General features: G+C 35.7%; 1 protein-coding gene across 1 annotated transcript in view; it reads right to left on the bottom strand.

Moving 5' to 3' along the window:
• LOC103100846 (SLAM family member 5-like) overlaps nucleotides 1-14,415 on the bottom strand; it is an 81,684-nt gene extending 67,269 nt beyond the window's left edge. Inside the window, exons 1-3 of the mRNA XM_016429525.2 lie at nucleotides 14,200-14,415; nucleotides 12,831-13,097; nucleotides 5,996-6,103 (exon numbers count right to left, since the gene is read on the bottom strand). Coding sequence (XP_016285011.2) covers nucleotides 5,996-6,103; nucleotides 12,831-13,097; nucleotides 14,200-14,293 — 469 coding nt within the window. The 5' untranslated portion in view covers nucleotides 14,294-14,415. The remainder of the gene's footprint in view (nucleotides 1-5,995; nucleotides 6,104-12,830; nucleotides 13,098-14,199) is intronic.
• Nucleotides 14,416-14,666: the final 251 nt, after the last annotated feature.

Raw genomic sequence — 14,666 nt, 5'->3', positions numbered from 1 at the left:
ACGACGTCAAGAAAGGTTCTCCAATAGCAGCGTTGCTCTTAGACCAAGAGCGAAAGTAGGATTGTAGACTTTAGAAATGAAAAGGGGATTAGAGGTCTAATGAAATGATGGATGAAATCATTCATTTATTTAATTTGTATGCAATTTAATTATATTAACTAATGATAACTTTAATAGGTATATGAATCAAGTGTCATGAAATAAGTAAAAAGTTATAAGAAGTAATGGAAAGGGAAGCTTATTCAATCTAAACTGTTATAATGAGAAGACCAAAGTATCATAAAGAAGCTCCTTGGTTAACAATCAATAAACAACAAACATTTATTAATCACTTACTAAGTGCCAGGTACTGAGCTATACACTGGACACTCGACCTGTGTCAACTTGATAGAAATGACAGCTAAATGCAAATGTAGTTCAAACTAGAAAATTGTTTGTAAAATCATAGCAAAAAAAGATAAGGGAAGATTATAAACAATATCAACCTCTCCTCCCCCCGCCCCCCAATCCCAGAGAAGCAATAGATGGTAAAATCACTTTAAAGAAAACTTTGGAAAGAAGCAAAGTAAGTGCCCCAACTCTTTTTTTTTAATTTTATTTAATTAGTCAATTTAGAACATTATTCCTTGTTTACAAGAATCGTATTCTTTCCCTCCCTTTCCTCCCCCCACCCCTTCCCATAGCCGACACACAATTCTACTGAGTTTTACATGTGTCCTTGATCAGAACCTATTTCCATGTTGTTGATGTTTAGTGCTGCCATTCTTGGTCTCTAACATCGAAGTCCAGTGCATACTTAAAGAAGAGATAAAAATGAAACTCAAGAGAACAAAGATGGGTAAAGCAGTTGAATTAGACCAAGTATATTAGAGATGATCCATACTAGAGGTGAGAAAATTGTGAAGGCATTGATGGATTTATTCAAAAGGTTCCTAAAGGAAGAAAAGATAGCAAATGTTTGGAAAAAAACTCAGACTTTATTAATACTAAAAAAAGTGACAGTAACAACTACCAAATGGAATGCTTATGCTCCTATCTATATAAATTTATATCAGAATTCTCTAAACTCATGGAGATGATTCATAATGAGGATATTAGTGGGGAAAAGATAGATTTTCCCAAGTCATTTTCTACAGTGGATCACATCTTTACCATCATACATTTGACTAAAAGATGTAGAGAACACAAAATCCCACCATGCTTATTATTTATTGATGACAAAAAGAATTTTATTCAGTAGAGCAAAATGTCACCTAAAAAGTTCTCTTCCAAGAAGGTTCATCCATCCATACATAAAAATAATTCAAGATGACTTGAAAAATTTAATGATGGAAATAATCCTATGAAAAATTCCCCTGATCATAAACATCAAACTAGGCATAAAACAGAGATATATATTTGCTAAAATTGTTTGCCACTGTGAGAGGGGAGATTCAGAATGGAGCATGTGTTGAAAAGGGTTTTACTAGGTGAAATGGTGGATAGAGAGTTGGACATGGAGTCAGCCTTGGAGTCCTACTTAGATATTTATTATCTCTGTAAACCTTGGGCCTCAGTCATTGAGAATAAAAAAGTGTGGAGGTAGCATAAATCAAATTCATCAAATCCTATTGCTTTATATATTTCCTCACTTCTCTTGCTGACCTCTGTTGGGGAACTGACTCTAAGGGAATTAGAGTCAGGACCTGGCTTCAGATTTTGACTCTGACACTCTGGGTAAATCATTTATCTTCTATATCCCTCAATTTCTTCATCTTCAAAATGAGTAGAGATAGACTTAATGGTGTTTAAAGCCTCAGTATATAATCCTGTGAATTAATTTTATTTTACCAAATATGCAAGATCCTCCATAAAAACAATAGTCCCCATCTAGAACCTCAGACTTCTTTAACTGACTTTGTGAGAGTGAATTTTTTATGAGTTCTTCAGATTGATAGAAAACTGTAGACAGAAGTTCTGACTTGTTCCCATTAGCCTGGATCCTCATTAAATATTATTCTAATTATTCATGATTTTCTATTTAAATGTTTGCTACTTACAAGTTCCTTTGTGATGATCACCTAATCTTTCACCCTTCTTTGGAGGAAATCCTACTCTGAGGATTAATGATGGGATAAGACCAAGATTTTCTCACTAGTGAGGGCTCCTATTTTACATCCCCTTTCTGACTCTCATTCTTTTTTCCTTTACAGTCCCAATATCAGTGAGATATAAAACATTTTCCAGACAGACCTCTGGGTCAGAGGCCATGCTTTTCACATAGAATCTATTGATCTCCAACCTCAACAGCATTGTACTTTTCATCTGAATTGCTACTAAGGCTTCTACCTTCAAGACACAGTTCTTAAATGCCTAAAACGTATTCATATCAGTATTTTGCTGAATATGGAAAGACAATTCACTTTCAGTTTCCTTATGTTGGTGATTCAGATTTTCTAAAATTGTCAAGAGCCAAGTAATGAATTCCAGATTTTGTTAAGTGCTTTTTCAAACCTTATAATTTATAATACTATATAAATGCTAGCTTATTTATTATTGTTGTTTTATCCTTGTCAAGTTCTTTAAACACCCATTTATCTCTTCCTACAGGAATACTGAAGGTGTCTTTCTGATCTCTTAAGATAGATTCTTATATTCAGCTAAAATATCAAAGGCCAAAAAATGCCATAATCTTGAATATGACCATCTCATGAGTTGAGGCTCCTATTTTTCTGCATCAACCTTCCCATAATTCAACTTTGAGAACATGAATATCGAAATATAAACTGGTTGATTCATGCTAAATATTCTGGTCCTAGCCTTATAGCATAATCCAGTCACTAAAATTTGGGAGTGGAATACAATGAAATATTTGCAATTCATAAAATTAATTAAAACAAACTTTATTTATAATAAAATTTTTGTTTTTTCCTCTCTGCTTTTGCATTCACCAAGGTAGCAACACTGAGTCAAAAAGATGCACTAAAGGGTAATTTGAACTCTACCAAACTTGCTAACACACAACTCTATCTTCATTTTAATCCTGGAGTTGGGCCTTGAGATAAATTTTTAACCACTTTTAAGTCTATTTCCTTATTTCTCTAACCATCCTCTAGGGTGGAACAAAAAAAGAGCATAGATGCTAATGATAATATAATTATTTTTACCCCAAGATTCCATGGAAATTGTTTACATGATGAATTTCCTATCTTATACCTCTGATATATTCCTGCCTAGCATAAAAGAAGTGAGGATGAGAAGACTTGAAGGGAGATGTAACAATTATGTTAAAATATAAAATGTGTTTTATCAGTAAGATATGTATATTCATATAGATCATCTATATGTGACTCAAATAGAGGTATGGATAAATATCTCTGTAACTTTGTCTACCATTCTCCAAGGAAAAAAAATTATTTAGACCCAGAAGAGAGAAGGAGAAGGGGCCACAAGGCTGGCCACTCAATATTTTGAGAGAGGATGCCAGATAAGAATTACAATGATCTATTGTCCTAAATATTTCTAGTTGGGGAAATGATTTTAAGATTGAAAACACTTTCCTGGTGTCCATTGAAGGGGAAATGGTGACCCCAAGCTTGTACTCTTAGGTTGGACTCATTCCAACTAAGTACTAGAAATACAAAATAAAATTAAAAGTAGTGAATAGTAAGTAAACTCATTTATTCAAGCAGATATTAAACAGAAAGTAGAAAAGTCAGTCAGGTTAGACAATACACAGAGGGAATGAACTCTTCTATTGAGACCAAGGTATGTCAATCCATTCAAGAGAGGCCTCAGTCTCTCCAAAGGGAAAATTCTTTGAAGCTTTTAGGGAGGCAAGCTGGGAATCAGGGGTATATTGGGTCATCAGCTCCTCTATATGTCTGCTGCTTTCCAAAATCTTTTCTTCTTTTCATGGGCTTCTCCTTGAAGAGAATTTATATCCATAATGAAAAAGAAATGAAGAGTTTCCTTTCCAAAGCTCTCATACCATCTCTGCCCCTACCCCGCAACACAGGCATGTGAGTAATCCTAGAATATTAGAACCTGGTAAGGACATCAGAAGTAACCTAGTCCAATGTCTTCCTACTTTACAGATTAGGAAATTGTGGCCCCCCCAAAAAGGAATCATTTGCCCAAAGTTACAGAACTTATTAGTGGCAAGTCTATTGATTACTAGTCTTTGTCCAGAAGCAATTAGATGGTACAGTGGATAGGATGCCAGGCCTGGAGTCAAGAAGACTTGAGTTCAAATCTGACCATAGATACCTGCTATCTGAATGACCTTGGACAGGACATTTAACCTTTGTCTGCCTCAGTTTCCTCAATTACAAAATGAGGACAACAATTGAACCTACTTCCAAGAGTTGTTGTGAAAATCAAATGAGATAATATATGTAAAGGGCTTATCACAGAGCTTGGCATATGGTAAGTGCTTAATAAACAGTCCATTGTTCTTTCTACTATCCCATGGTTCTTTTTGCACTCTGCCACAGCTAATGCCTGGTCCAGCCCAACACAGTCCAGTCCTAAACTCTTGGGCTGATGTTTATAGAACAACAGAGGAGATTTTGTCCTGGGTTGGTTGGGTCTAATGTCATCCCAGAGAGACTTTTCCTTTCTGAAAAGGACACTAAGGTTTTCAGGAGCTCTTCTTCCCTGAGGACTATCTTCTGGAAAATTATTTTTCCTTACTTTTTTCTATACCTAACTGGCACCAGGTGAAGCTGGGTGATTGTTTTGATAGATGTGTGATTCTGTAGTACTTATTCTTTGCATATACTTCAAATTTGATCTAATGGGTATAACTTGTATAATAGATCCTGACCTCTGACATGACAGACTAAATTGAATATTGGGGAGTTTTCTCTCTGACAGTATCTCTAAATTATTTGGTTCCCACCTGCAACTCCCTCTAGGTAGACCAAATTTGACTCATTTGTTTTCTCTTTTTTCTTTTTTGAAAATATTATTTAATTACTAAATTTGGAATATTTTTCTATGGTTATAAGATTCATGTTCTTTCCCTGTCCTCCCCCAAACCTCCTCCCATAGCTGACACACAATTCCGCTGGGTTTTACATGTGAATTTGACTCATTTCTTTCCAAGGTTCTTCAATCCCTAATAAGCAATAGAACAAAAAAAAGACATTCAGCTCAAAATAGATTTATTTAGATAGTAAATAACACTTCTTTTTCTCTCCCCTCAAAGTCTGGTTCATAGTTCTCAAAATTCAAAAATATCAATTAGTGAAGTCCCTGCTTTGTACATTTACTATTATGGGTCATGTGACTGATTCAGTGTTTCACAAATTCATAAAATCTCCATCTTGGAAGGGAATTCATAGACCAACTCATTTAACCCTGAATTAGAATCCTTACCACCACCTATTTGAAAACTGGTGTTGTTTAGCCTGGAAAAGAGAAATCTTTGGAGGAATATGGTAGCTGTCCAGAATTGTTTTAAGGATTGTCACTTACAAGAGGGATTAGATCTATTCTGTTTGGCTCCAGAGGGCAGAATGAATAGCAATAAATTAGTGGAAGCTGCACAGAGACAGATTTAGTCTTGTAAGGAAAAAAGTATTTCCTAATGATTAGGAGAATTCAAAAGCAAAGTGATCTGCCTCCAGAGATCATGGGCTATGTTTCTCTTGCCAGCAAAAGCTGAGTGGCCCCAGTCTGGGGATGTTGTAACTGGAATTTCCATTCAGGTGCAGGGTGGTTCCATAATCTTCAGTCTTTTCCAACTCAGAGATTCTGGGACTCCATGATTCTTTGACAGTGATTTTTTCCAGCTTTGTGATAATGTGTGCAAAAATGCTTTGGAAATTATTAAATGCTATACAACTAAAATGCATGCCATAATATATTCTTGTCAGGGAAGGAGAAGGAAGGGGAATTGGATAAGGGTCCTAAACGCATTTCTCTCCCTCCTTCACATAAAGGAAACCAATTTAAACCTAGAGAAAGAGGGTATTTTTTTGAATTGCGTCCCAGGAAATTCTACCTTATTTTATCTTGTGCCACAGGTAAAATCCCACTCCAGCCAGACTGAAAATAACCAGCATTTCCAAGACAGATATGAGAGCATACCATGGAGGACCAGAAATCATTAAAGTACCTGAAAGAGAAAATATCAGTGAGTGGTGGAAGTCTTCCTGGCCAAGTTCAGTTTTGTTTTGCATAAACTCCTCACTGTCAGCCCTAGGAGATGAGTGAGCCCAGCTGAATCCAAGGTTCCTGCTGGAGTTACATCTTACTATAGGGTCCAAGAAAAGACCTTTCCAAAAAGATTGGAATAGGCTATTAGAGAAATTGTGATTTTCCTCTCCTGGAAATCTGGGTTATAGAGTAAATCTTTATGCATAGATTTAGTTGTGTAAGTCCTTTGCTCAAAAAAAAAATCCCCATCTCCCTATTGCCTAATGAGTAAAACTCATTTGCTTTCATGACTGCTTACACTGCTGAACTGTTTTCCTTTCATCTCTTCCTGACTCTATATTTTTTCACACTCTTCTTTGCTCTCCATTCTTAGAATGTCCTTTCCCCTCTTCTAAATAGAGTTCTAGCTCAAGAGATAAGAAGATATGGGTTCAAATTCTGTCTCTATTCTTTTCTAGATAATAGCAGGCCTCTCCCCATGGAGCCATTGGGTTCTCCTCTCCTTGTCACTTTGCTCAAAACAGATGAACATCCAAGCCTCTAGTTGTTTATTTGGAAAGGTTTGACAATCTATTGTCCTATGATAGTTGAAGTATCTCCTTCAAAAATAAATACCTGTGTTTCATTGTCAAAGGCTGAACAGGATGACATTCTCTTCATCTGCTATAACTACTTGCTCTTTCATTTATTCACAAAAACCTTACTGATCCCAAGCCCCAACTCTTTTCTGTTCTTTCCTTTGACCATCCCCTCTGGATGCCTTGTTCTATTGCTAACAAACAATCCTTAACAATGTTTTGTATGATGCACATGTAAAATCTATATCAAATTGCTTGTCTATTCAAGGAGGGGTGAGGGAAGTGAGGAAGAGAATATGAAACTAAAATTAAAAAAATTATTTACATGTAATTTAGAAAAAATAAAATACTAATAAAATACTAAAAATTAAAAAATTAAAAGAAATAAAAACAAACTATCCTTTGTATTATATCTCTTCCACACACATCCTAGAGTGGTGGTAGTGTCAGAGGAAAGAAGAGTACGTATTCAGGAGATGTTGCAAAGGTGAAGTCTACAGATTTCCTTGGAGACAGTTGGACATAAGGAGTGAAAGACAGTGAAGAGTCCAGGATGGCTACTAAGGTTTGAGCCTGAGTGATTGAGAGGATAATGTTGCCCTCTTCAGTAATAGAACAGGTAGTAGAGGGAGAGGAGGGTTTAAAGGAAAAATAATGAGTTCTGTCTTAAACATACAGTGTTTATGTCTACTAGACATCTAATTTGAGATATCTGAAAGGCAGATGGAGATTGAGATTAGAAGTCAGCAGAGAGACTGGGGCAGAAGAAGTAGATTTGAGAATCATCAGTGTAATGATGAGATCTTGCAGGATCATGGTGTGAAATAGAAAGCTTCACAAGAATAGTGATGTAAAGAGAAAAATATTGAGCTCTATGTAGAGTTTGAAGTGCCATCCATGGTTGAATGTCCAATTATTGATGTGAGACTGAAGTGAAAGAGACTAGGGCTAGTTATGTAGATCTGGGAGTCCTTAGCATCATTCCATCATTCTCTCCTCCTTTGATCCAGTCTTTTCTTTCAGTTTTCTATAGTCATTGCTCATACCACTTTTTTTTTTAATATTGGCTTGGGCTTTTATTTATTTATTTATTTTGTTTTAAACCCTTACCTTCCATCTTGGAGTCAATACTGTGTATTGGCTCCAAGGCAGAAGAGTGGTAAGGGCTAGGCAATGGGGGTCAAGTGACTTGCCCAGGGTCACACAGCTAGGAAGTGTCTGAGGCCAGATTTGAACCTAGGACCTCCCGTCTCTAGGCCTGGTTCTCAATCTACTGAGCTACCCAGCTGCCCCCATGGGCTTTTATTTTTAAAAAATTATAAGTTCCCTTCACACCACAGAAGGCATCATCCTTAAAAAATTTGTGGATTATGCCTTTTGTGTATCAATTTCTCAGTTCATTCTCTGGAGATGAGCATTCACAGGCTATTCTTCAAATATTAAATCTATAACTGCATACAATGTTCTCCTGATTCTACTCATTTTACTCCTCATTATCTCATGTTCTTTTCAAGTAAAAAAATTAATCTGCTCATCATTTCTTATAGTGTAGTAGTATACCATCACAGTCATATCCTTCAATTTGTTTAGCCATCCCCAACTGATGAACATCATCCCCTCAGCTTCCAGTTCTTTGCTACCAGAAAGAGAACTGTTCTAAATATTTTGGAACATTTGGATTCTTTTCCCTTTTCCCTGATATTCTTGAGAAATAGACACAGCAATAGTACTACTGAGTCTAAGAGTATACACAGTTTTATACTCTCTAGTCAATTCCAAATTGCTCTCCAAAATGGTTGAATCAGTTCACAGTTCCAAGAGTGCATTAGTGTCCCCATTTTTTCACATCCTCTCCAAAATTTGTCATTTTGCCTTTTTGTCATTTTAGCCAATATGATGGGTGTGACATAAGACCTCAGAATTGTTTTGGTTTGCACTTCCCTAATCAGTAGTGATTTAGAGCATCTCTTCATGTACATATGACTTTGATTTCTTCATCTGAAAACTATCCCTTCATATCTTTTATCCCCATAAATTTGACAATGTTCTCTACATAGTTTAGGTATGAGACCTCTGTCTGAGAAACTGTAGATGAAAAATTTCCTCCAATTTTCTGCTTTCCTTCTAATCTAAGCAACATTTGTTTTATTTTTACAAAAGCTTTTCAGTTTAATTTACTCAAAATTATGCATTTTGTACCTTATAATGCTCCTCATTTCTTATTTACTCATAAATTCCTCTTCTATCCATAAATCTGAGAAGTAATATTTTTCCTATTCTTCTAGTTTGCCAGTGATTCTTTTAGGCTTTTATGTCAAAATCATAGAGTCATATTGATCTTATCTACTTTCTAGTTGTCACAGGAATTTTTTATCAAATAGTTATTTCTTATTCCAATATCCTAGTTCTATATTTTTGTCAAATACAAGGTTGAAATAATCTTTTACTACTGTTTTGTATATATGTTCTGTTCCCCTAATCTTTCTATTTCTCAGCCAGTAGCAGATAGTTTTGATAATTATTGCTTTATAGTAGTTTAAAATCTGATACTGCTAGACTTCCTTTCTTGACTTTTTAAATTAATTTTTTTGCTAGTCTTCATCTTTTATTCAACTAAATTAATTTTGTTATTATATTTTCTAGCTCAATAAGATAATTTTTGGCAATTTGATTGAGACAATTAAATAAGTAGATTAGTTTAGGTAGATTGATATTTTTACTATATTGGCCCTGCCCATCCATGAACAATTGTTTAGATCTCACTTCATTTGTGTAAAAAGCATTTTACATCCCTGTATTTGCTGGGTTTCTTTTGGCAGGTATACTCCCAGGTATTTTATTCTATATGTAGCTCTTCTATATGGAATATCAATTTCTTCTTGAAGGACTTTGTTAGTAATATACAAAAAATGCTGATGTTTCATGAGTTTATTTTATGCCTTGCTTCTTTCTTAAAATCATTGAGAGTTGGAATTAAAATTTAGTTGAATCTCTAGATTTTCCATGTATCATCTACAAGGAGATAGTTTTATTACCTCTTTGCTCATTCTGATTCCTTTAATTTCTTTTTTCTTCTCTTATTGCTATTGTTAGCATTTTTAATCCTATGTTAAACAATGTTGATGATAATAGGCATCCTTTTTTCACTCCTGATCTTTTTGGGAAGGCTTCTAGCTCCTTCACATTACACATAATACTTGCAGATGATTTTAAGTAGATGCTTCATATGATTTTGAGAAAAAATCCATTTGTACTTATGATTCCCACTGTTTTTTAATAGGAATGAGTGGTGTGTTTTGTCAAAAAGCTTTTTCTGTTACTACTGATATGATCATATGGTTTTTATTACTTTTTTATTAATATGATCAATTATGTTAATAATTTTACTCATAATAAACCATCCTTGCATTCCTGGTACAAATCCCATTTGGTCACAATGTATACTCTTTGTAATGTATTATTGTGGTCTCCTACATAGTATTTTATTTAAGATTTTTGCATTCACATTCATTTATGAAATTGGATTATAATTTTTTATCTGTTTTTGTTTTTCCTGGTTTAGGTATCTGCACCATAGTTGTTTCATAAAAGGAGTTTGGTAAAATTCATTCTTAACTAATTATTTCAAATAATTACTTAATATTAGAATTAATATTAATTAATTAATATTAATTAATTAATATTAAATATTTGATATAATTTACTTGTGAATCCTTTGATCCAATCTTAAAGGGAGAGGTGATACTTCTGTTTACCAAGGCCAACCCCTCTATGTGGACTCTCTAGTCCCTTCCAGGAGTAACTTGATCTTTTCATCAGCCTTGCCCACTTTGATTTTTATTTTTCTCCTGACTCCTCTGCTGCCTTCAGACATGTCCAGATCTCCCCCATCATTACAAAACTGAACCTGATTCTGCCATCTCTTTCAAAATCATCTACATTTCTCCCTTTATAGCCAAACATCTAGAAATAGCTATCACCACTTCCTTACCCATCACTCACTATTTCTTTTGAAATCTGGTTCCTAAAATTACCAATGAACAAAAACTACTATATCTAAAGTTACTGACAATAACATAATTGCTCAATTCCTTGGTCTTTTCTAAATCCTCTTCAGTCTGGTCTCTATGTAAAGTCAGACATTGCTGACTCCCCTCTAGATATTTTCTTTGCTGGGTTTTTGGAACACTGCACTTTCTGGATCCTTCCTTTATGTCTTTCTGTCTCTCCTAAAAGTACTTTGCATGATCATTATTCTTGTTTTTTACTCCTTTATCCTATTTATCACCATTCTCCAGGAATTAGGTGGCACAGTAGATATGGTATGGAATTTGGAGTCAGAAAGGCCTGAGTTTGAATCCTGCTTCAGATACCTATGAACTATGTCACCCTGGGCAAGTCATTAAACCATCTTACTTCAATTTTCTCATCCCTAAAATGGAGATAATAATAGCACCTTCCTCACAGAATTATGAGTATCAAATAAGTCAACATATGCAAATTGTTTTGTAAACTTTAAATCATTATGTAAAAGCTGGCTATTTATTAAATATGAGTATCCTGTCCTGAGCCATCTTCTCTTCTCTTTTTCAATTGCTATCTTTTTTCAGATGACTCTCCAAACCCTTTATCTTTCTCCTGAGCTTAAGTCCTATATCCCCAACTGCCTGTTTCACATTTTTACCCAGGCAACTTAAAACTCAAATTTGGCAAGTTTTAAAATTAAATTTTTATTTTCTTGCCCCCCTAAACTTACTCTTCTCACATACTTTCTTATGTCTATTGAGGGCATTATGAATGTTCTAGTCACTCATACTGACAACCTTGGATTTTTCCCTCCCCTTCACCATCGATACCAGATTAATCGATGTCTTGTATGCTGTATCCTTCCACACAAATAGACACCATATCAGGACTAGCCCTCATGAACTTTCACCTGGATCACTGCTATAATCTCCTAATTGACCTCACTGCTTCCTTTCTGTCCTCCAACTAGTTCACACATAACTACCAACCCTAAATCACAGTCTGACTATGTAATTCTCCTTTTCAAGGTCTTCTCCCTACGATACTGGAAAGACATGCAAAACCCTGAGTCTGCCATTTAAACATTTCACTTTTTGATGTAAGCCTTCCTGTCTAGATTCATTTCATACTACGCTCTAGTCACACTAGCTTGTTCACTGTTTATGAAGCCCCAACTCCTGCCTCTATGCTTTTGCAAAGGCTGATCTTGTCCCTTGACTGAGAATGCATTTGCCCTTCCCCTTTCCCACTTGGAATCTTTACTTTCCCTCAAGGATCAGCTTCGGTGCCATCTCTATAGGAGACCTTTCCAGATCTCCCCAGTAGTCTGCACTTCTACCCCAAACTGCTGCATTGACTTCTATTTACTCATCTTTTTATATCTTTTCAGAACCTTTAGATAGAATGCAAACTCCTTGAAAGCAGGAATTATTTCATTTCATTCTTCTATCCATATTGCATTTCTCAGGGTCTTACATACTACTAAACAAATTTTTGTTGACTGATCAGTTGTTTGCTACCTGGGTAACTAGCACAATCTCAATCTCTATTCCCTCCCCTGTAGAAAAGAGATGATGATAATAACCTTAGTATCTACCTCCTAGAGTTCATGTGAGATTTGAAAGAGAGAATGTCTAAAAACACTTTGTGAAGTTTAAAACACTATATGAATGTCAGTTATTATATCCACCAGTTGAAATTTTAGCCAGCCCTTAAAATCCATTTCAAATGCCAATTCTTCCATGAAATTCCTTCCTTTGTTCCTGCTGTATATAAGAACCATCCTTATACCTTATATACTTTTATATACACCATTATAAATTATAGCTGGGCTTTCCTATACTGTAAGGTCCATGAGGACAATTACTTTGTTTTTACTCCCTGTATATGCCACTGTGTTCTTCTTAGATGGAGACTTAATATATGATTATTTCATTGAAATAATTTGCCTATAGGCTCCAATAGGTATAGACTTTCTTCCTATTAGATTTTATATCAACTCTGCTTATTTGATGACCAGACTCCCTTAAGCCTCCTTGCCATAGCTGCTGAAGTTTTAGAAAGTCACAGAGAGATGATTACCTGCACAGGAATTTTTAACAAGTATGGATTGAGAGTTTTTGCTGACAGGGTTTGTGGCCAAGCAGGTGTAATTTTTGGGAACATCCCCAGATGTCCAGAAGATGAAAAGCCTAGATTTCCCATCAGACTCAGCAGTTTGTTCTCCCAGAGGGGTCCACTCATACTTCACGGCTTCTCTGATCTCCACAGAGCATGTCAGAGTGATGTTACAGGTGTTGTTCTCAGAGGCTAGGGCATTCAGGGTAATTTTTGGCTGTTCCAGGCGTCCTATAAGTTGGAACAACATGAGGCATAATAATGAGTCTATAATGAAACTACTTTCTTTACAAAATTTAATTTTCTCAATTTTGAACTCTTTAGAAGTCAAATGTAAGAAACTCTATTGCTAAAGTAGTCTAAATCCAAGGCAGGCAGATGAAAACTTGGGAATTATTTTCATTAAAGTGGCAATGAGTAAGGTTGACAAGTGGGAAAAGTATAGACAGAAAAGGGCCAATGATAGAACTTTGGGGAACACCCATATTGAAAGATGAAGAGTAACAAGGAGAGTCACTGAAGGGAACAGAGGAGGATTTAGGGAAGTTAAGAGGAAAACTGAGAAAAGCTGTTGTCTTTGAAGTGAAGGAAGAGAAAGTACCCAGTAAGAAGAAATGCTGGGATCATAGAAGTGATCAGCAATATTATATATTGCAGAAAGTTCAAAGAGGAAGAAGATTGGGGAGGGGGGAGGAAGTCATGAAACTTGACACTTATAGGGGCATTAAAAACCTTAGAGAGGATGGTTTTAATAGAGGCACTAGGGTTTGAGTTGTTATAGAGTGTTGAGAAGGTGAGTAGTAAGGAAGAAAGGCATTGGTTATAGATAGTATTTTTCAGAATTTCAGCAGCAAAGGGTAGGAGAATGATGGGATGGTAGCTGGAAGAGTTAAGGGTTGTTGTTTTTCAAAGGATTAGGGAGATATCAGCCTGTGTACAGGCAAATGGGAAGTGAGAGATGGGAGGGTAAATGTTGAACTTGATGAAGAAAAGACCCAGGCCTTCTTTAACCCTCTTTCCCCTCAGACTCTCTAGCATAATGCCAAGGCCTCTTACAATAGTCACCAAATGATTTAGGGAACCCTTGATTGAAAACTTCAGCTTCAAAAATTCTTCTGAAGAATCATTTGGAGAATATTCCAGTTGAACACAACAGAACTAAATCAGGAAACCCCATTTCTTTTCCTAGCTTTGCCACTATGTATGTAACTTTAGGCAAATCACCTCACTTCTTGGGGTCACAGATTGTTGGATGAAAAATGAGGGGCTGGACTAGAGGACCTCTTTGGACTCTTAGCCCAAACATTCTATGAGTCCACAATCATAGTCTTACTATAGATTTGCAGGGTGTAGTTCTTGGTGATGGTGGTGGAAGTTGAAGAGGTCTTGAGATTTATATCTGCTCTGTAGAATCCAGCATCCTCCATCTTCAGATGATTGATCTGTAAGTCGTAAGTTTTGGATGAGACATTCAATCGTCCTTTATAGTTTAGATGGGTTGTAATGATATTGACTGATGTTCCTTCTGGTGTCACAACAGCTACAGGTGTACGGGAAGCCCAGTTAATGTTATCAATTTTATTTTTATCTGGAATGTCTGCAGGTAGAATAGCTGATTCTCCCAGAATCCCTGTCACTACCACTGGGGCATTGTTTTCTCTGGAAGCTGTTGACCCTGCAAAAGCAGAAAAAAAATTATAATAACAACTGAATTTGATTTCTATATACAGCATTCTTTTAGTATAACAGTCCATGATTTGGGTCAAATTCTGGAGATACCAGAATAAAAGTAATTGGGAA

The sequence above is a fragment of the Monodelphis domestica genome, chromosome 2, assembly GCF_027887165.1.
Source record: "Monodelphis domestica isolate mMonDom1 chromosome 2, mMonDom1.pri, whole genome shotgun sequence".
In the NCBI taxonomy this organism is placed as follows: Eukaryota; Metazoa; Chordata; class Mammalia; order Didelphimorphia; family Didelphidae; genus Monodelphis; species Monodelphis domestica.
The sequence above is the reverse complement of the archived record's forward strand: the minus strand, read 5'-3'. Positions and strand labels throughout refer to the sequence as shown.